General features: G+C 38.8%; 1 protein-coding gene across 1 annotated transcript in view; it reads right to left on the reverse strand.

Annotated features, from left to right (window-relative positions):
• NUDCD3 (NudC domain containing 3) overlaps positions 1 to 24,179 on the reverse strand; it is a 180,610-nt gene that overhangs the window by 53,822 nt on the left and 102,609 nt on the right. Inside the window, exon 4 of the mRNA XM_037837244.1 lies at positions 1,421 to 1,564. Coding sequence (XP_037693172.1) covers positions 1,421 to 1,564 — 144 coding nt within the window. The remainder of the gene's footprint in view (positions 1 to 1,420; positions 1,565 to 24,179) is intronic.

Consider the following 24,179-nt stretch of genomic DNA (forward strand, 5'->3'; position numbering starts at 1 on the left):
AAAGCCAGAGCAGGACCGAGGCAGCCATGGCATCTGTGAGAGCAGACAGAGATCCACATGTGCTCTGGAATTTACGCATGCTTCAGACCTGCCGGAGAGTCACATCAGCATGGCCCAAAATTAACTCTACCTTACAGGGCTTGATATCAAGACCAGGTATTAAGGTGCTGGTCTGGATTCCCAGAGGGACCTGCAGAACACTCTGTGTTCCAGTCCCCCCATCACAGAGTGCATCCAGAACAGAGCATCCACAGATAGGAAAGGTCTGGTGTGCCCCTTGTTGGTCCCACCAGGCTGACAGTCCTTCTGTGCCTAAGTCCTAGCTCCAGAGAAAGCAAACAGACATCACCACAGCCCAGAACTTTTTAGAAACTGAAATATTTTATTTCTTTCTTTATTACATATTTTTCATATATGAAGAATATGTCTGCATAAAACTTGGAAGGATCTTTGTCAAAAGGCTTTTTTCATCTTTATTGTTTTCATCATGCTCTTAGTTAAGAATCAGAGCAGGAGAAAAGAGGCAACAAGTCTATCTGAAGCATGTTGACCCTCAATCTTTCTGTATAAAGCCAGAGCAGAGTAATGACCCACTTAAGTGTTCAATGGCTCTATGGAGACAACTGAGCCGTCAATATACCCGGTGCATATGTTGGGCCCAATTTGTGAAAAGATTCTATTAACTGGTAGCGGGTAAGCTATTTCTGGGCTCACACCTTAACTTGACTGTCCCAAACTCTTACCTATGTTTAGCAACTGACTAGGAGAGGAGAACCACTTTGTCAAATAAGCCTATTTGTTTGAACTTTTTAACTCTGCATCTTCCAGACTGGCATCTGAGAAAATTCAACCAGCTTTTTATTCTTTTATTAACTTGTATATTTTTGCCTTAATGGGACCATAAGCCCATGGAGAGGAGCTCCTAAGACAGAGTCTGCTGTAATCAAGGGGACAAAAAAAAAAAAAAAAAAAAAGCCTTGTTACTCCATTTCCATGCCCTTGGGAATGACCAAGAAATCTTTTGTTGTCACTATGTGTCCCCTGGTCTAAACTGGTGCACAAGGGCATTCTACTCTTTGGGCTGGTGGCACAAAGTTTTGTCTCTTATAATGTCTAAAAAACAATGAGAAGCGCTGGACTTGAGCACCTTCAATTCAAATAATGCAGGAGGCAGGACACCAAACAGCAATGGCTGTAAATGCATGGGTAAGAGTGACTGACTGGAAAGTCCACAACGATGTACTCTACGCTGTGTGTTACATGCTAAGGAAGAAATCCATCTGCCCCCAACTGCCAGAATTTGTGACTTTGCTGCCTGAGAGTGAAGTGGCTCCTTGGTCAAAACAGCACCAGAGTATGTTGAAAACCTATCTGGAAGATCTCTGAATAGACGCCCAAAGAGGAAATAAACCCCACTTACCAAAACACATTTCCCAGGCTCCAGGCTCCAAAGAGAACTCTCAGTGTTGATCTTATGGGTGAACTTCCCTTCCATGAGAATGTGCTCCCCATTTTCCTCCAGCACGGCCACACGGATAGAGCCACTGCTAAGGTCCACCGAGACCTGAGAACACAACAAGAGAGCACCACGCATCTTGTGAGGAGACAACCAAAGTGCAATATGATGGGAGGGGGACAATGAATTCCAAGTTACCTGACTCTACAGAAGAAAACTCTTATCAGGAGTCATGAAGCATTCTTAACTGAAAAGACCAACCAAAATAATCTACACTCAAAGCAGTTGGTAAATTATCACCTACTTTACATAATATGCTATAAAATCTTTTTCAACATACATAACTAATACAAGGCACTGAGGTGGAAACCACTAGCTTTGTACCAAAACTCTTTTTCTCTTTTTCAACTAGGTGTGACTCATTTCTCACCAGTGAAAGGTATTTCAGTTTGCAAGTACTGCTGTGACCAAGTACCAGAGACAGGGTGATTGAAACAACAGGAATTCATCTCAAAGTTCTGGAGGCTAGAAGTTCAAAATCTGAGGGGAAGAACCCTTGCTTGCCTCTCCCCAGTTTCTAGTTTGCTGGCAATCCAGCATGTGGTGTTCTCCTCATCTCTATCTGTGTCCAATTTCCTCTACTTATAAGGGCGCCAGTCATATTGGATTAGGGCCCATCCTAATCCAGTTTGGTGTCACCGTAACTAATAATAACTTCAAAGATCCTACTTCCAAAAGGGATCAAATTCACAGGACCAGGGCTTAGGACTTACACATCTTTTGGAGTCTACCCTCTGACCTCCCAAAATACACATATTCCCCAAGTGCACAATACATTCACCCTATCCCAATATCCTCAAAGCTTTAAGGCATCCAACAGCAACTCGAAGTCTAAAATTTCATCTAAATCAGATAATGTATGGTCATCCTAGGGCAAAATTCCTCTCTGTGGAACCTGTGAAAGTGAGAAAATAAGTTACCTCTTTCCAGATACAATGAGGGGAGGATACAGGATAGACATTCCCATTCCAGAAGGGAGAAACTGGAAGGAAAAAAGGGGCCACAGGTCCCAAGCAAGCATGAAACCCAGGAGGACAAACTCCATTAGATTTTGAGACTTAGAGTCACCCTCTACAGTTCTGTGCTCTGTTGTCTGGGCCGGCTGGAGCAGAGGCCCTGCCTCTCTGAACACCCATGTGGCCTGGAGGTCCCTTAGGCCCGGACTTTTCCATCTGTGGACCAACACGTAGTCATTCTTCCTTTATCTCATCTTGTTTCTGTCCCTTTTGGTGTGGGCAGGCAGCGTTTCAGCTGACACTAATACAAAATTCTCAAAATCTGCATCAGTCTTCCATGCAATCCACAGGGATCCATGCCATCACACAAGACAGTGCTCCAAAGATCTTTCCTGGATAACTTCATCTCCATTTCTGGCCTCTTCCAAAACTGTTGCTGGGATTCACACGTAGGAGACAATACAATCTAAAACGGGAGAGGAGAAGTGGCATGTGCCACTGCCAGGTCTAGGCCTTAAGACAGTGGGTAAACTTCCTCCATGTCTCACCAATACCACCCACCCCACCCTCCCCCTTGCTATCTGGAATCTGCAGTGACCCAGTGACAATGCACCAGTAGCAGACAACAGAGAGACCATGGGAAATGGAGCTGCCATGTTGACCTGGACCTCAGCGTGGTGCAGGAGATAAATGTAAGTTCTCCCTTTGACAAGCCACTGTACCACTGTCTCTTTGCTACTGCAACTTAGTCTGTAATAACCAGAATATAGAGACTCATTCCTTTGGTTTTTGTATTTTGTTTTATTTATTTTTTTTTAAGAAACCAGACACATTTGGAAAGCTGTGCACACACACTCAGGAAATACTTCAGAAAGCCTGAAGCTCTCACCTCTGGCTAACCTTGAGATTCTGCAAGAGCAGGAAATGATGGCTAAAGCTGAGTTGTCAACTGCTGGCTAAGCACTGAAGACAAGTCTCAACATGTACACAGAACCCATGGACAAAGACTGAGAGATTTACTAGTTGCAGATGTTTAAGAAAATCTCTATCTAATCATTAGCTGACCACCAAGCTAACCAAGTAGGTATTTCAGTGCCTACAAAACAACAAAGAATACAGACTTCAGAGAATTATTTTAGAGAAGTCACTACACAAATAAGAACAACTACAATAAGCAGGAGCAATAACAAATCCTAGGGAAAAGGGAGACTGATTTCTAGAGCACCCTCACTGTGGGATTTAAGAAGTCCAGTTTTCAATGAAAAAATTACAAGACGTGCCAAGAAATATGAAGGTAAAGATCATACACAGGAAAACAAAATTGAAATTGCTCCTGAGGAAGCCCAGACTAGACTTACTAGAAAAAGACCGTAAATTAACAATTTTTAATATTTCCAAAGTGATAGAGAAACCATGTTTTCAAAGTGATAAAGAAGTAGAGGAGAGTATGTCAATGATCTCTCACCAAGTAAAGACTATCTATAAAAAGATGGAATTTATTAAAAAGAACGCAATAGAAATTCTGGAGTTAAAAAGTAAATATATCTTGACACATTACATTCAACCTGTCCGAAGACACAGATAGATAGATTCCTGAATATGGCAAGAGAGAAACAACTCGTTGTATACAAGGAATCCTCCATAAGAACAAATGCTGGCCTCATCAGAAACCCTGGAGGCCAAAAGCAGTGGGGTGATAGATTCAAAATGCTCAAAGAAACAAAAAGGTGAACCAAGAATGCTGTATCTAGCAGGAGTACCCTTCAGAAATGAGGAAGAAACTAAGACATTCCCAGATTAACAAAAACCGAGAAACTACATTAGCAGACATGCCTGACAAGGAATACTAAAGGGAAGACTTCAGGCAAAAATGAAACAAATCAGATGGCAAGTTGAATCCACATGAAGAAGTAAAGAGCCCGGTAAAGGTACTACATAGTTAAATTTAGAAGACAGTATAAATTTTCTTGTTTTTTTCTCTTTTTCTCTCTTATCTGATTAAAAAGACAACAGCATAAAGTGGTAACTATACATCTGTGTTGATGAGCACCCAATGTGTAAAAATGTAATTTATGTGATAATAACAACACAAAGAAGGGCAAAGGAGCTACATAGGGACAAATTTTTGTATACTATTGAAATTAAGTTGGCATTAATTCAAAGCAGATTGCAAAATATGATGTTAATTGTAATCCCCAGGATGAACAGTAAGAAAATAACTTCAAAAAAAAAAGTTAAAAAAGAAAACTGTAAGGGAATTGAAATGTAACAAAATACCCAATACAAAAGAAAACATTAACAGACAAGAACAAAAAGTCCTAATACGTACAAGAAAAAAAAAAAGCAAAATGGCAGAAGTTAAATTCTCCAACTTAAAAGGAGACATTGGTAGAATAGATTTACAAAACATGATCCAACTGTACGCTGTCTACAAGAGACACACTAGATTCAATGAAGCAAACAGGCGAAAATAAAAGGAACGAAAATTATATACCATGTGTTTTGGACTGCTAAAGCTACTGAAATGCAATATACCAGAAATGGACTGCCTTGTAACAATGGGAGTTTATTAGCTGGAAAATTTACAAATCTAAGGCCAGGAAAATGTCCCAGTTAAGGCAGCAACAGGATGATACCTTCTCTGAAGACAGGATGCTGGCATCCAGGGTTCCTCTATCACATGGGAAGGCACATGGCTGGCGTCTGCTGGTCCCTTGCTCTCAGGTCTTGCTGCTTTCAGTTTTTGGTTCCATTGGCTCCCTCTTTCAGCTCCTCCAGGGCTTTCTCTCCAAGCTCTCTGGGTATTTCTCTCCCTAAGCTCTCTTGGCTTTTCTGTCTTTTATCTTCTCATAAAGGACTCCAGTAAAGGATTAAGACCCACCTTGAATTAGATGATCACATCTCAACTGAAACAACCTTATCAAAAAATTCCACCCACAAGAGGTCTGCCCCCATATGAATGGATTAAAAGAATATGGCCTTTTCTGGGGTACATAACAGCTTCAAACCAGCACACCATGCAAACAGTAATCAGAATAGAGTTGGAGTGGCCATATAAATATCAGACAAAATAGACTTTAAGGAGAAAAAAGAAAAAAAAGTTACGACAGACATATTATAATGCTATTTAGGGTCAATCCATAAAGAAAATATAACAATTATAAACATATGTGTACCTAACAACAGAGTCCCAAAACACATGAGGCAAACACTAATAGAACTGAAGAGAAAAAGATACAATTTAGCAATAATAGTTGGAGGCTTCAAAATTCTACTTTCAATAATGGATAAGACAATTAGGCAGAAGATCAGTAAGGAAATACAGTGAACAACACACTATAAATCAATGAGACCTAACAGACAACTCTAGAACATTCTATCAAACAACAACAACAAACACATCTTCTCAAGTGCAATTGGCATATACTCCAGGATACAACATACGTAAGGCAATAAAATGACTCTCAACAAATACAAAAGGATTAAAATCATATAAAGTATGCTCTCCAGTCACAATGAAACTAAATTATAAATCAAGGACAGAAGGAAATTTGAGAAATTCACAAACACATAGAAATTAACAACACACTCCTAAAAAATCAATGGGTCAAAAGTGGTAGCAGAAAAAAAGAAATTAGAAAATATTTGAGACGAATCGAAACAAAAACACAAAACACCAAAATTTATGATATGCAGCTAAATCAGTGGTCAGAGGGAACTATATAGCTGTAAAAGCCTAAAGCAAAGAAAAAGAGATATCTCAAATCAATAATGTCATACTTCAAGTAACTAGAAAAAGAAGTGCAAACTAAGCCCAAAGCTAACAGTAAGAGAAAAATAATGAATATTAGAGTGTAGATAAATGAAACAGAGAATAGAAAAAAACAATACAGAAAATCAATGACACTGAAAGTTGGTTCTTTGAAAAGATCAACAAAATTGACAAACCTTTAGTTAGAATGACAAAAAAAGAGACAGCTCAAATGACTACATTACTACCAACCTCACAGAAATAAAAAGGATTACAAGTGTATACTATGAACAGCTATATTGCAACAATTTTAAATAATAGATAAAATGGAAGATTCCCAGAAAGACACAAACTATCAAAATTTAGTCAAGAAGAAATAGAGAATCTGAATAAACATATCACAAATAAAGAATTAGTCATTTAAAACCTTCCCACAACATCTTCTTGACCAAAAGGGAGATGCAAAACGAAACGAAAAGTTTCAGTGGCTGAGAGATTTCCAATGGAGTTGAGAGGTCACTCTGGTGGACATTCTTACAAACTATATAGATAACACCTCTTAGGTTTTAATGTATTGGAATAGCTAGAAGTAAATACCTGACACTATCAAACTCTAACAGAGTAGTCTGGACTCCTGAAGATGACTGTATAACAATGTAGATTACAAGGGGTGACAGAGTGATTGTGAAAACCTTGTAGACCACACTCCCTTTATCTAGTGTATGGATGGAAGAGTAGAAAAATGGGAACAAAAACTAAATGAAAAATAGGTGGGATGGGGGGCATGATTTGAGTGTTCTCTTTTTACTTTTATTTTTTATTCTGATTCTGATTCTTTCTGGTGTTAAGGAAAGTGTTCAAAAATAGACTGGGGAGTTAAAAAGAAAAACTGGATATAGGATCTAAGATGGCGGCACAGAGAGGAGTGGAAGCTAAGTAGCCCCCCTGGAACAACTGAAAAAAAACAGAAACAACTAGTAAATAATCCAGAATAACTGCAGGGGGACAGACATGACTGTCCACTCATCATACACCAACCTGAACTGGGAGGAATGCCCGAGATCACAGCATAAAATTTGTAAGTAAAAACTGCAGATCCAAATCGGGAGACCCCTCCCCCACAGCCCGAGCTACAAAGCCTCGTGGTGCCAGAGAGAAGCTTTCTCCCAGTGAGCAAATATAGCTCAGCTGAGGTCCAACTGGGGTTTTAATTAGCAAGTGTGAACTGCTCACTACGAGGTACGAATCCCCAACAAGCACACAGAGGCTTTGGGTGATGACTGACCTTGGAGAGCTGGAGGGTCGCCTCAGACCAGCTCTGCTCCTTTTTCGACTCAGTGGAGAAAGCCTCAGCCATTTTCAATTCCCAGTTCTGTGACCCAGACAGGGGTGTGGCACAGGCAGAGAGAGACCATTGAAATGCTAATGACCTCCACCTAGGGCATCTATCTTCTCTAAGAGGAAAGGGGTGGGGCCCAGCTCTACTACCTGCCTTTCATTCAGAACTTACACCAGTCAAGAATTACAGGCTAATATGTGCATCAGGCCGAGAGCGCCCCTGCACGGCCCTGCGGCCCGGGGCTTCCCTTGAGGGACGATGCGCACTAGTGACGTAGCACAGCCTTCCCTCAGCAGAGGTCCTGGAAGATCACAGCTGAGAAGGGGGGCCCGCTTGGAAAACCCAGGGACACTATGTCAATGCCGGTGGTTTGTGGGTCAGCGACAGAAAATCTGGGGCAAAACTGAAATGAAGGCTTAGACTCTTGCAACAGCCTTGAACCTCTGGGAACACCTGAGAGGTCTGAATATTAAAGCGACCCTGCCTCCCTGACCACCCAGACACATGCACCACGTTCAGGGTGGACAGCTCCAACAACAAACCCAAACTACGTTCAGGGTGGACAGCTCCAACAACAAACCCAAACTGAGTTCACCAACTGAACCCCACAAAAATCATTTCTCCACACACCACAGAGACAGAGTTGGGGACAACTGACTTGAAGGGTATAGGTGACTCGCAGACGCCATCTGCTGGTTAGCTGGAGAAAGTGTACGCCACCAACTTGTATTTCTGAAAAATTAGATTGGTATTTTTTTTTTTTTTTTACAATTTGAACCCTATCAAGCAAAGCAAATGCCAAGAGGCCAAAAACAACAGAAAATCTTAATGCATATGATAAAACCAGACGATACGGAGAACCCGATCCCAAACACCCAAATCAAAATATCAGAAGAGACACAGTACTTGGCACAATTAATCAAACAATCACAATCAAGGAACGAAAACATGGCACAGGATATAAAAGACATGAAGAAGACCATGGAACAGGATAAAAGGGACATAAAGAAGACCCTAGAAGAGCATAAAGAAGAAATTGCAAGATTAAATAAAAAAATAGATCTTATGGAAATAAAAGAAATTGTTGGCCAAATTAAAAAGACTCTGGATACTCATAATACAAGAGTAGAGAAAGCTGAACGACTCAGTGTCCTAGAGGTCCACAGAACAGAAAATAAAAGAACAAAAAAAAAAAAAAATAGAGAAAAAAATTGAAAAAATCGAAAAGGATCTCAGGGATACTAAAGATAAAATAAAACATCCAAATTTAAGACTCACTGGTGTCCCAGAAGGGGAAGAGAAGGGTAAAGGTCTAGAAAGAGTATTTAAAGAAATTGTTGGGGAAACTTCCCAAACCTTCTACACAATATAAATACACAAAGCATAAATGCCCAGAGAACTCCAAATAGAATAAATCCAAATAAACCCACTCCAAGACATATTCTGATCACTCTCAAATACTGAAGAGAAGGAGCAAGTTCTGAAAGCAGCAAGAGAAAAGCAATTCACCACATACAAAGGAAACAACATAAGACTAAGTAGTGACTACTCAGCAGCCACCATGGAGGTGAGAAGGCAGTGGCATGACATATTTAAAACTCTTTAGAGAGAAAAATTTCCAACCAAGAATACTTTATCCAGCAAAACTCTCCTTCAAATTTGAGGGACAGCTTAAATTTTTCACAGACAAACAAATGCTGAGAGACTTTGCCAATGAAAGACCTGCCCTACTTCAGATTCTGAGGGGAGCCCTGCCGGCGGAGAGACAGGGAAAGGAGAAAGAGATATGGAGAATTTTAACAGACATATATAGAACCTTACATCCCAAATCACCAGGACACTCATTTTTCTCTAGAGATCACGGATCTTTCTCCAGAATGGACCATATGCTGGGACATAAAACAAGCCTCAATAAATTAAAAAACAAAAAAACAAAAAAAAAAACAATTGAACATATTCAAAGCACAATCTCTGACCACAATGGAATACAAATAGAAGTCAATAATTTTTGAATTGTAACTCCACTATTAACTTCCTACATGATATAAAATACACAAACTCTAATGACAAATCAGTGGTTTTGAACTCAATGTAAAATATGTAATTTTTTAAAGAACTATATAAAGGTGGGGGAATGGAGGAGTATAGGTACGTAGTTTATGTGTCCTATTGAAATTAAGTTGGTATCAAAGAAAAACAAGATTGTTATGGATTTAAGAGTTTAATTTTAAGCCCCACAGTAAACACAAAGAAATTATCAGAAAACATGACCATAGAGATGAAAAGTAGAGTATGGGTTAAGAGAAATGGGGGAAGGGGCAATGGGGAGTTAAGAAATGAGTGTAGGGTTGCTGTTTGAGGTGAAGAGAAATTTCTAGTAATGGATGGTGGGAAGGTGATCGCATTACAACATTCTAAATGTAATTAATCCCCCTAACAGAATGCTAGGGAGGGGGTGGAATGGGAAGATTTAGGCTGTATATGTTTCCACAATTGAGAAAAAAAAAACAACAAAGACAGTCTAAATAGATGACAACTGAATGCCAAGGATGACCCTGGATGGGATCTGAGGATGGAGGACAGGAAGCTGAAAGGGACACAGATGAGAGATAACAAAAAGGAAATATAGAATGTAAGCTTTGTATCATTGTTGGATCTCTCATACTTCTTAGCTGCGCTTAATGGGATTGCATAAAAGAATGTTCTTGTTCGTGGGAACTGTATATGTGAATTATAGTGTTTGTTCAAGGATGTGTGCAGCTAGCTCTCATATGTTCAGGAGACAGAGCAATAGATGATAGATGATAGATAAGGAAGAGAGGGAGGGAGGGAGGGAGGGAAAGAAATAGCGGTGTGACAACATGTAAAAGTTAGTGGATTGGGGTATTGGGGGGGTCAGAGAATGCTGGAGTTGTGTGTATGGGGTTTGTATTGTTTTTGCAACTGTTTCTATAACTTTGAATTTATTTCAAAATAAAATGTAAAAAAAAAATAGACTGGGGTGACGAATGCACAATTATATGATGGTATTGTGAACAGGTGATTGTACACCATGGATGATTGTATAGTAAGTGAACGTATTTCAATAAAATTGAATTTAAGAAAAAAAAAATCTTCCCACAAAAAAAAGCCCGAAGTTAAATGGCTACATTAGTGAATTCTACCAATCAGTTAATTAATTAACACCTATCTGTCACAAATCTTCCAGAAAAGAGAAGAGGAAGGAACAGGAACATGCTTCCCAACTCATTTTATAAGGCCAGTGTTACCCCAATACCAAAATCTGCCAAAGACATTCATGAGTAAAGAAAACTGCTGACCAAAATCCCTTATAAATATAGACTGAAAATCCTCAACAAAATATTAGCAAACCAAAGTTAGCAGATTATTAAAAGGATTATACATCTTGACCAAGCAGACTTTTCCTAGGAATACAAGATTTATTCAACATATGAAAATCAATAACCATAATACACCATATGAACAGAATAAAGGGGAGGAGGTACACATCTCAAGAGATAAGGAAAAAGCATTTGACCACGTCTAACAAGCTTGCATGAGAAACACATTCAACAAAGTAGGAATAGAAGGAAACTTTCTCAATCTGATAAAAAGCATCTACTAAACCCCCCACAGCTAACATCACACTGAAAGCTTTGCCCCTCAGATTAGGAAACAAGACAAAGATGCCTACTCTTGCCACTTTTATTGAATATTGTACTGAATGTTCTAGCTAGGCCAAATAAACATGAAATGAAATAGAGTACACACACAATGGAATGGAAAAAGTAACACTATCTCTATTTGTAGATGATATGATCTTGTATATAGAAATTCCTAAGGGATCCACTAAAAGTTTATAGTGCTAATAAATGAGTTCAGCAGGTTTGCAGGAAAAAAAAGATTAATATACAAAAATAAATTGCATTTCTAAAGGTTAGCAATGAATAATCTGAAAGTTATATTAAGCAAACAATTCCATTTACAACAGCATGTAAAATAATAAAATACTTAGAAATAAGTTCAACAAGAGTTCAACATCTGTATATTGAAAACTATAAACAGTGCTGGAAGGAATTAAATAAATGCTAAGACATTCTGTATTCACAGATTGGAAGACAAAAGTTGGTAAGACGGCAAAAATCCCAAAATTGATCTACAATTCAACACAATACATATAAAAATCCCAGCAGTCTTTTTCTGCAAATTACCAACCTGATTCTAAAATTCATAAGGAAATGCAAAGGACCCAGAGTAGGCCAAACGATCTTAAAAAAAAGAACCAAGTCAGGAGAATCACAGTACCTGATTTCAAGTCTGTGTGATACCGATCGAAGACAGACATATAGACCAATGGAACAGATTAGAAAGTCTAGTAATAAATATATACATTTATGGTCAATTGACTTTGCATAAGGGTGGCAAGACAATTCAATGGGGAAAGAATGGCATCTTCAACAAATGGTGCTCGTACCACTGCATAGTCACATGCACAACAATGAAGTTGGGTCCCTTTGCCATACCATACATAAAGATTAACTCAAAATGGATCAAAGGCCTAAATGTAAGAATTAAAACTAAAAGACGCTAAGAAGAAAACACAGGTGTATACCTTTGTGCCCTTGCATTAGGCACCGGTTTCTTATATAGGACAACCTAAAGCACAAACAACCAAAACAAAACACCCAAAACATAAACTGGACTTCATCAAAATTAAAATCTTTGTCAGTCAAAGGACACTATAGAGAAAATAAAAAGACAACCCACAGATTGGGAGAAAATCTTCTCAAATTACGTATATGGAATGGTTTAGTGTCTAGAATGTTAGGAGTTGTTACAATCAACAATAAAAAGACAAATAATCAAGTTAAATGAGAAAAGATTTGAATAGACATTAATTCAAAGAAGACATCCAAATGGCCAATGCTCACAGGAAAATATGTTCAATATCATTAGTCATCTGGGAAATGCAAACCAAAACCACAATGAGATACCACTTCACACCCACTAGGATAGCTATAATTTAAAAAAAACAAGAAACAGAGAGAATGTGGAGAAACTGGAACTTCCATACACTGATGGTGGAATGTAAAATGGTGCAGCCACTTTGGACAACAGTCCACTCCTAGCTATACACCCAAGAGATTTTAAAATGTATGTTCACATAAAAACTTTAGCATAAAAGTTCACAGCAACATTATTCATAATTGCCAAAAAGCATTAAACAACCCAAGTATCCATCAACTGATGAATGGATAAACACAATGTGACATATCTACAGAACAAAAAATTCAGCCATAAATAGGAATGAAGTCCAGACACATGGTATAACATGGATGAATGTTGAAAACATATGCTAAGTGAAAGAAGCCAGGCACAAAAGACATACTGTATGATTCCACTTGTATGAAATGTCCAGAATACGCAAATCTGTAGACAAAGAAAGTAGATTAGTGGTTGTCAGGAACTGGGGGTAGAGGCACATGGGGAATGACTGCTAATAGGTATGAGGTTTCTTTTTGGGGTAATGAAAATATTCTGGAATTAGATATTGGTGATTGTTGCATAACCTCGTGATCACTGAATTGCACAGTTTAAAATGTCGAATGTCATATGGTACGTGAATTATATCTTAATTTTAAAAAAAGAGAACGCTTTAAAAAAAGAAATTCATGATCCAAATATGCAGCAAAGTGTAAGAAATAAGATATAAATTGAATACTACTAGCATTCTCTTTCAATATGCAGGGGGAATGTCACACTGGACTCGTAGAAAAAGAAATAAAATATAATCCTATTTGTTCTGCAGTGAATAATATTTGCATAGATATAAAAATGTCAAGGCTGCTTATTTTAATCAGTGTTGAGAATCATCCTAGAGATATACAGCAGGATGGTTACATTATACTTACAGAACAGACTTTAATTTGTCTCAACCTAATTTAAAAGGGAAAATATAGCTAGAAGAGACTGAGGGGTTGGGTGATAAGAGGGAAAGACTGGGATGTCAAGTGGACGACAAGTCCTGTGTTGATGGCAAAGGGCAGGTGAAGTGGTCTCCATGGGAGGTCATCTTAGAAACCACTTGGTGGCACCCAATGGTTGGGATGATACCGTGTCTTAGAGCAGAGGCATCACTCTAAATTGCTGATGAGTACCCGACCACAGAGGTCCCTCTGGAATGTGAAACAACAATCAGCAAGAGGATAGATGTTGTCCTTTACCAAGTAATAAATAAGAAAAAGACAGGCATATGCTGCCACATGTATTCAAAGAACATATGCACATTTATTTAAAATAAACTTATTTTCATTATTGCAATTGGTTTAAAACTGCCAAAAATGTTCTTAAAACACAGAAGAGTCCTACAAACATCCAATCCAGCATAACCCACATACAACAATTCGGAACAAATGGCAAATCTATGCCATTTCCTTAAAATTACAATTTTTAAAAATCAATACTAGTATTCACTTTTCAGCTTTAGTTTTATTTCTCTACCTTGGTTCAATTTCATGTACTACCTGCATTTTTTTAGTAACTGCTTTTGGGGGTACATTCACCTAATCAAATACATTAGGAAGGTCAATTGCAAGTGATAAAATTCATAAAATTCATAGCTGCTGGCTATTAACAAGTAAGATTGGGCCCAAAACTCCACAGAGAAGGGACCTGCATTAGGGAAAGAAATCATTTCATTTCCACAAAAACTAAATTGGAAACTATTAGAATTCAGACAAAAAAGCTCTAGAGGATTACAAGGGAGCAAAGGGTCAAATAACTTAACATTAAAGAAGGACTATCAAAATTCAACTTACTCTTTTCTAACCTTGATTCAAAACTTTCAGGAGTCATTAAAAAAAAAGATGGGTAAGATCATGAGGGCAGGGCAAGATGGCGGACTGGTGAGTTGTATGTTTTAGTTACTCCTCCAGAAAAGTAGGTAGAAAGCCAGGAACTGCGTGGACTGGACACCACAGAGCAATCTGACTTTGGGCATACTTCATACAACACTCATGAAAACGTTGCACTCATGAAAACGTTGAACTGCTGAGATCAGTGAAATCTGTAAGTTTTTGCGGCCAGGGGACCCGCGCCCCTCCCTGCCAGGCTCAGTCCCATGCGAGGAGGGGCTGTCAGCTCCGGGAAGGAGAAGGGAGAACTGCAGTGGCAGCCCTTATCAGAAACTCATTCTACTGATCCAAACTCCAACCATAGATAGACTGAGACCAGACACCAGAGAATCCGAGAGCAGCCAGCCCAGCAGAGAGGAGACAGATTTAGAAAAAAACAGCACGAAAAACTCCAAAATAAAAGCGGAGGATTTTTGGAGTTCTGGTGAACATAGAAAGGGGAAGGGCAGAGCTCAGGCCCTCAGGCTCATATGCAAATCCCGAAGAAAAGCTGATCTCTCTGCCCTGTGGAACTTTCCTTAATGGCCCTAATTGCTTTGTCTCTTAGCATTTCAATAACCCATTAGATCTGTGAGGAGGGCCCTGTTTTTTTTTTTTTAATCCTTTTTTCTTTTTGTAAAACAATTACTCTAAGAAGCCCAATACAGAAAGCTTCAAAGACTTGCAATTTGGGCAGGTCAACACAAGAGCAGAACTAAGAGAGCTCTGAGACAAAAGGCAATAATCCAGTGGCTGAGAAATTTCACTAAACACCACAACTTCCCAAGAAAAGGGGGGTGTCCGCTCACAGCCATCATCCTGGTGGACAGTAAACACTCCTGCCCATCGCCAGCCCCATAACCCAGAGCTGCCCCACACAACCCAGTGTGACGGGAGTGCTTCAAATAACAGGCACACTCCACAAAACTGGGCGTGGACATTAGCCTTCCCTGCAACCTCAGCTGATTGTCCCAGAGTTAGGAAGGTGGAGCAGTGTGAATTAACAAAGCCCCATTCAGCCATCATTTCAGCAGACTGGGAGCCTCCCTACACAGCCCAGCAGCCCAGAACCGCCCTGGGGGGACGGCACTCACCTGTGACATAGCACAGTCATCCCTCAACAGAGGACCAGGGGGTGCACAGCCTGGAAGAGGGACCCATTTACAAGTCTCAGGAGCCATACGCCAATACCAAGGACTTGTGGGTCAGTGGCAGAGACAAACTGTGGCAGGACTGAACTGAAGGATTAGACTATTGCAGCAGCTTTAAAACTCCAGGATCACCAGGGAGATTTGATTGTTAGAGCCACCCCCCCACTCCCTGACTGCCCAGAAACACGCCCCATATACAGGGCGGGCAACACCAACTACACACGCAAGCTTGGTACACCAATTGGACCCCACAAGACTCACTCCCCCACTCACCACAAAGGCAGACCAGGGGAGAACTGGCTTGTGGAGAACAGGTGGCTCTTGGACGCCACCTGCTGGTTAGTTAGAGAAAGTGTACTCCACGAAGCTGTAGATCTGATAAATTAGAGATAAGGACTTCAATTGGTCTACACATCCTAAAAGAACCCTATCAAATTCAGCAAATGCCAAGAGGCCAAAAACAACAGAAAATTATAACGCATATGAAAAAACTAGACGATATGGATAACCCAAGCCCAAGCACCCAAATCAAAAGACCAGAAGAGACACAGCACCTGGAGCAGCTACTCAAAGAACTGAAGATGAACAATGAGACCATAGTACAGAATACAAAGGATATCAAGGAGACCTTAGAAGAGCATAAAGAAGACATTGCGAGACTAAATAAAAAAATAGATGATCTTATGGAAATTAAAGAAACTGTTGACCAAATTAAAAAGATTCCGGACACTCATAGTACAAGACTAGAGGAAGTTGAACAACGAATCAATGACCTGGAAGATGACAGAATGGAAAATTAAAGCATAAAAGAAAGAATGGGAAAAAAATTGAAAAAATCGAAACGGACCTCAGGGATATGACAGATAATATAAAACATCCTAATATAAGACTCATTGGTGTTCCAGAGGGGAAGAAAAGGGTAAAGGTCTAGGAAGAGTATTCAAAGAAATTGTTGGGGAAAACTTCCCAAATCTTCTAAACAACATAAATACACAAATCATAAATGCTCAGCGAACTCCAAATAGAATAAATCCAAATAAACCCACTCCGAGACATATTCTGATCACACTGTAAAACACGGAAGAGAAGGAGCAAGTTCTGAAAGCAGCAAGAGAAAAGCAATTCATCACATACAAAGGAAACAGCATATGACTAAGTAGTGACTACTCAGCAGCCACTATGGAAGCAAGAAGGCAGTGGAATGATATATTTAAAATTCTGAGTGAGAAAAATTTCCAACCAAGAATATTTTATCCAGCAAAGCTCTCCTTCAAATTTGAGGGAGAGCTTAAATTTTTCACAGACAAACAAATGCTGAGAGAATTTGCTAACAAGAGACCTGCCCTACTGGAGATATTAAAGGGAGCCCTACAGACAGAGAAACAAAGAAAGGACAGAGAGACCTGGAGAAAGGTTCAGTACTAAAGAGATTCGGTATGGGTACAATAAAGGGTATTAACAGAGAGAGGGGAAAAATATATATGACAAACATAAACAAAAGGATAAGATGGCTGATTCAAGAAATGCCTTCACGGTTATAACATTGAATGTAAATGGATTAAACTCCCCAATTAAAAGATATAGATTCGCAGAATGGATCAAAAAAAATGAACCATCAATATGTTGCATACAAGAGACTCATCTTAGACACAGGGACACAAAGAAATTGAAAGTGAAAGGATGGAAAAAAATATATCATGCAAGCTACAGCCAAAAGAAAGTAGGTGTAGCAATATTAATCTCAGATAAAATAGACTTTAAATGCAGGGATGTTTTGAGAGACAAAGAAGGCCACTACATACTAATAAAAGGGGCAATTCAGCAAGAAGAAATAACAATCCTAAATGTCTATGCACCCAATCAAGGTGCCAAAAAATACATGAGAGAAACACTGGCAAAACTAAAGGAAGCAATTGATGTTTCCACAATAATTGTGGGAGACTTCAACACATCACTCTCTCCTATAGATAGATCAACCAGACAGAGGACCAATAAGGAAACTGAAAACCTAAACAATCTGATAAATGAATTAGATTTAACAGACATATACAGAACATTACATCCCAAATCACCAGGATACACATACTTTTCTAGTGCTCATGGAACTTTCTCCAGAATAGATCATATGCTGGGACATAAAACAAGCCTCAGTAAATTTAAGAAGATTGAAATGATTCAAAGCACATTCTCTGACCACAATGGAATACAATTAGAAGTCAATAACCATCAGAGACTTAGAAAATTCACAAATACCTGGAGGTTAAACAACACACTCCTAAACAATCAGTGGGTTAAAGAAGAAATAGCAAGAGAAATTGCTAAATATATAGAGACGAATGAAAATGAGAACACAACATACCAAAACCTATGGGATGCAGCAAAAGCAGTGCTAAGGGGGAAATTTATAGCACTAAACGCATATATTAAAAAGGAAGAAAGAGCCAAAATCAAAGAACTAATGGATCAACTGAAGAAGCTAGAAAATGAACAGCAAACCAATCCTAAACCAAGTACAAGAAAAGAAATAACAAGGATTAAAGCAGAAATAAATGACATAGAGAACAAAAAAACAATAGAGAGGATAAATATCACCAAAAGTTGGTTCTTTGAGAAGATCAACAAGCTTGACAAGCCCCTAGCTAGACTGACAAAATCAAAAAGAGAGAAGACCCATATGAACAAAATAATGAATGAAAAAGGTGACATAACTGCAGATCCTGAAGAAATTAAAAAAATTATAAGAGGATACTATGAACAACTGTATGGCAACGAACTGGATAATGTAGAAGAAATGGACAATTTCCTGGAAACATATGAACAACCTAGACTGACCAGAGAAGAAATAGAAGACCTCAACCAACCCATCACAAGCAAAGAGATCCAATCAGTCATCAAAAATCTTCCCACAAATAAATGCCCAGGACCAGATGGCTTCACAGGGGAATTCTACCAAACTTTCCAGAAAGAACTGACACCAGCCTTACTCAAACTCTTTCAAAACATTGAAGAAAATGGAACACTACCTAACTCATTTTATGAAGCTAACATCAATCTAATACCAAAACCAGGCAAAGATGCTACAAAAAAGGAAAATTACCGGCCAATCTCCCTAATGAATATAGATGCAAAAATCCTCAACAAAATACTTGCAAATTGAATCCAAAGACACATTAAAAAAATCATACACCATGACCAAGTGGGGTTTATTCCAGGCATGCAAGGATGGTTCAACATAAGAAAATCAATCAACGTATTGAAACACATTAAAAATTCAAAAGGGAAAAATCAATTGATCATCTCAATAGATGCTGAAAAAGCATTTGACAAAATCCAACATCTGTTTTTGATAAAAACACTTCAAAAGGTAGGAATTGAAGGAAACTTCCTCAATATGATAAAGAGCATATATGAAAAACCCACAGCCAGCATAGTACTCAATGGAGAGACTGAAAGCCTTCCCTCTAAGATCAGGAACAAGACAAGGATGCCCGCTGTCACCACTGTTATTCAACATTGTGCTGGAAGTGCTAGCCAGGGCAATCCGGCAAGACAAAGAAATAAAAGGCATCCAAATTGGAAAAGAAGAAGTAAAACTGTCATTGTTTGCAGATGATATGATCTTATATCTGGAAAACCCTGAGAAATCGACGATACACCTACTAGAGCTAATAAACAAATTTAGCAAAGTAGCGGGATACAAGATTAATGCACATAAGTCAGTAATGTTTCTATATGCTAAAAATGAACAAACTGAAGAGATACTCAAGAAAAAGATACCATTTTCAATAGCAACTAAAAAAATCAAGTACCTAGGAATAAACTTAACCAAAGATGTAAAAGACCTATACAAAGAAAACTACATAACTCTACTAAAAGAAATAGAAGGGGACCTTAAAAGATGGAAAAATATTCCATGTTCATGGATAGGAAGACTAAATGTCATTAAGATGTCAATTCTACCCAAACTCATCTACAGATTCAATGCAATCCCAATCAAAATTCCAACAACCTACTTTGCAGACTTGGAAAAGCTAGTTATCAAATTTATTTGGAAAGGGAAGATGCCTCGAATTGCTAAAGACACTCTAAAAAAGAAAAACGAAGTGGGAGGACTTACACTCCCTGACTTTGAAGCTTATTATAAAGCCACAGTTGCCAAAACAGCATGGTACTGGCACAAAGATAGACATATAGATCAATGGAATCGAATTGAGAATTCAGAGATAGGCCCTCAGATCTATGGCCGACTGATCTTTGATAAGGCCCCCAAAGTCACTGAACTGAGTCATAATGGTCTTTTCAACAAATGGGGCTGGGAGAGTTGGCTATCCATATCCAAAAGAATGAAAGAGGACCCCTACCTCACCCCCTACACAAAAATTAACTCAAAACGGACCAAAGATCTCAATATAAAAGAAAAGTACCATAAAACTCCTAGAAGATAATGTAGGAAAACATCTTCAAGACCTTGTATTAGGCGGCCACTTCCTAGACTTTACACCCAAAGCACAAGCAACAAAAGAAAAAATAGATAAATGGGAACTCCTCAAGCTTAGAAGTTTCTGCACCTCCAAGGAATTTCTCAAAAAGGTGAAGAGGCAGCCAACTCAATGAGAAAGAATTTTTGGAAACCATGTATCTGACAAAAGACAGATATCTTGCATATATAAAGAAATCCTACAACTCAATGACAATAGTACAGACAGCCCAATTATAAAATGGGCAAAAGATATGAAAAGACAGTTCTCTGAAGAGGAAATGCAAATGGCCAAGAAACACATGAAAAAATGTTCAGCTTCACTAGCTATTAGAGAGATGCAAATTAAGACCACATTGAGATACCATCTAACACCGATTAGAGTGGCTGCCATTAAACAAACAGGAAACTACAAATGCTGGAGGGGATGTGGAGAAATTGGAACTGTTATTCATTGTTTGTGGGACTGTATAATGGTTCAGCCACTCTGGAAGTCGGTCTGGCAGTTCCTTAGAAAACTAGATATAGTGTTACCATTCGATCCAGCGACTGCACTTCTCGGTATATACCCGGAAGATCGGAAAGCAGTGACACGAACAGGTATCTGCATGCCAATGTTCATAGCAGCATTATTCACAATTGCCAAGAGATGGAAACAACCCAAATGTCCTTCAACCGATGAGTGGATAAATAAAATGTGGTATATACACACGATGGAATACTACACGGCAGTAAGAAGGAACGACCTCGTGAAACGTATGACAACATGGATGAACCTTGAAGACATAATGCTGAGCGAAATAAGCCAGGCACAGAAAGAGAAATATTACATGCTACCACTAATGTGAACTTTGAAAAATGTAAAACAAATGGTTTATAATGTAGAATGTAGGGGAACTAGCAATAGAGAGCAATTAAGGAAGGGGGAACAGTAATCCAAGAAGAACAGATATGCTATTTAACGTTCTGGGGATGCCCAGGAATGACTATGGTCTGTTAATTTCTGATGGATATAATAGGAGCAAGTTCACAGAAATGTTGCTATATTAGGTAACTTCCTTGGGATAAAGTAAGAACAGGTTGGAAGTAAAGCAGTTATCTTAGGTTAGTTGTCTTTTTCTTACTCCCTTGTTATGGTCTCTTTGAAATGTTCTTTTATTGTATGTTTTTCTTTTTTGTTTTTTTTTGTTGTCTTTTTTTGTTTGTTTGTTTTTAATTTTTTTTTCCATATAGTTGATTTAAAAAGGAAGAACAGGTAAAAAACAAACAAACAAACAAACAAACAAAAAAACAGGAAAAAAATATGTAGTGCCCCCTTGAGGAGCCTGTGGAGAATGCAGGGGTATTGGCCTACCCCACCTCAATGGTTGCTAACATGACCACAGACACAGGGAACTGGTGGTTTGATGGGTTGAGCCCTCTACCGTAGGTTTTACCCTTGGGAAGACGGTTGCTGCAAAGGAGAGGCTAGGCCTCCCTATAATTGTGCCTAAGAGCCTCCTCCTGAATGCCTCTTTGTTGCTCAGATGTGGCCCTCTCTCCTAGCTAAGCCAACTTGAAAGGTGAAATCACTGCCCTCCCCCCTACGTGGGATCAGACACCCAGGGGAGTGAATCTCCCTGGCAACGTGGAATATGACTCCCGGGGAGGAATGTAGACCTGGCATCGTGGGACGGAGAACATCTTCCTGACCAAAAGGGGGATGTGAAAGGAAGTGAAATAAGCTTCAGTGGCAGAGAGACTCCAAAAGGAGCCGAGAGGTCACTCTGGTGGGCACTCTTACGCACACTTTAGACAACCCTTTTTAGGTTCTAAAGAATTGGGGTAGCTGGTGGTGGACACCTGAAACTATCAAACTACAACCCAGAACCCATGAATCTCGAAGACAATTGTATAAAAATGTAGCTTATGAGGAGTGACAATGGGATTGGGAAAACCATAAGGACCACACTCCACTTTGTCTAGTTTATGGATGGATGAGTAGAAAAATAGGGGAAGGAAACAAACAAACAGACAGACAAAGGTACCCAGTGTTCTTTTTTACTTCAATTGCTCTTTTTCACTTTAATTATTATTCTTATTATTTTTGTGTGTGTGCTAATGAAGGTGTCAGGGATTGATTTAGGTGATGAATGTACAACTATGTAATGGTACTGTGAACAATCGAATGTACGATTTGTTTTGTATGACTGCGTGGTATGTGAATATATCTCAATAAAATGAAGATAAAAAAAAGATGACTGATTAATTTGACTACATAAAAATTAAGGACTTCAAGGGAAAAAACAGCATAGATCAATTCAAAAGATCAATAACAAAATGGGACAATATATTTGTAATACATATCACAAAGGGCTAACCTCTAATATATAAAAAGCTCCTAGAAATCAATATGAAAACGATCAACAAGCTAATAAAAAATAGACAAAAGTTAAACCCACTTCATAGGAAAGGCACATATAAAAAGATGCTCAACCTCATCCATAAGAGAAATATAAGTTCAATTTACACCTAAATGCTATTTTTCACCTATCCAACTGACAAAACCGAAAAGTGTAACATTTATGTCAGCAAATTTGTGAGAACCAAGAATTCTCATACGTTGCTGATGGAGGGTAATTTAGCTATGCTTATAGAAATTACATCTACATATACCTTTCAACCTACTGAATTCAACTGACTTCATGGAATTCTGTATGCAACTATAAATATGAAAAATGAACTTTTTAAATGGCACTCGTTGCTTTGTTTAAAATAGCAAAAGACTGGTAACAGCCCACAAAGCCATTAACGGGACTATTTTAATAAGCAATCTGCCACTGGACAGGACAGTGCAGGACACTAGAGCTGCAGCCTGAGGGGTGCTGAACTCAGCACTTGGGCTCTCAGGGTTCTGCCAGCCTCAGCCAGATTACCTGAGACACACTGGGTCTGCTGAGAACTTACTCTGAGCACCTACTGCATGCCAGACACTCTTCTAGGCACTGGGCACATGGTGGTAAACAAAGGAGACAAATCCTAGGCCCTGTGGGCTGACCCTGGTGGGTGTTATGAATGAATCCTGTCCCCCAAAACACATGTTCACATCCTAACCCCAGGTTTCTGTGAATGTGAACCCATCTGTAAAAAAGATCACTGAAGATCCTAGCGACACAAAGCCAAACTGAATCAGGGTGGACCTAAATCCAACATGACTAGATTCCTTATAGCAGAGGAAGAGGACTCAGAAGGAGTCAGAGGGAGACACTTGTCCAAGGGATGGAGGCAGAACCTGAGTTATGGACTGCCAGCAAACAAAGCCAGAACACTACAGACGTCGGAGGAAGCATGATCTGCTGACACCATAATTTGGGCTTATAGCTTCCAAAACTATGAGACAATAAATTCCTGTTGTTTAAGCCAACTAGTCTTATGTTTTTTGTACCAGCCCTGACAAACTAAGACTGTGGGGGAAGCAATGAGATCATTTTAGCGAGTAATTATAAAAAAATCTAAACATCTACACATTAGAATACTATATAATTTTTTTTAAAAGAATGTGCATTGTCTTTACTGTTAAGGAGAGAATATCTGTTGAGTGAAAACAAGCAAAGTACAAAACAGTGCTACCCACTGTCACCACTGTTATTCAACATTGTATTGGAAGTGCTAGCCAGAGCAACTAGGAAAGAAAAAGAAATAAAAGGTGTCCAAATTGGAAAGGAAGATCTTACTTGCAGACATGATCCTAGGTATACAAAATCCTGAAAAATCCACAAAAAATCTACATAAACAAATTCAGCAAAGTCGCAAGGTACAAGATCGACACACAGCAATCAGCTGTGCTTCCATACACTAGTAATGAATAATGTGAAGAGGAAATCAAGAAAAAAATTCTATTTACAATAGTAGCTAAAAGAATCAAATATCTAGGAACAAATTTAGCCAAGAATATAAAGGACTTGTAACAGAAAGCTAGAAAGCATCACTGAAAGAAATTAAAGACTTAAATAAATAGAAGAACATTCCTGTTCAAGGATGAGAAGACTAAATATTGTTAAGATGTCAATTCTACCTAAAGCAATTTACAGATTCAGAACAATTCCAATTAAAAATT

The sequence above is a fragment of the Choloepus didactylus genome, chromosome 5, assembly GCF_015220235.1.
Source record: "Choloepus didactylus isolate mChoDid1 chromosome 5, mChoDid1.pri, whole genome shotgun sequence".
Classification (NCBI taxonomy): domain Eukaryota; kingdom Metazoa; phylum Chordata; class Mammalia; order Pilosa; family Megalonychidae; genus Choloepus; species Choloepus didactylus.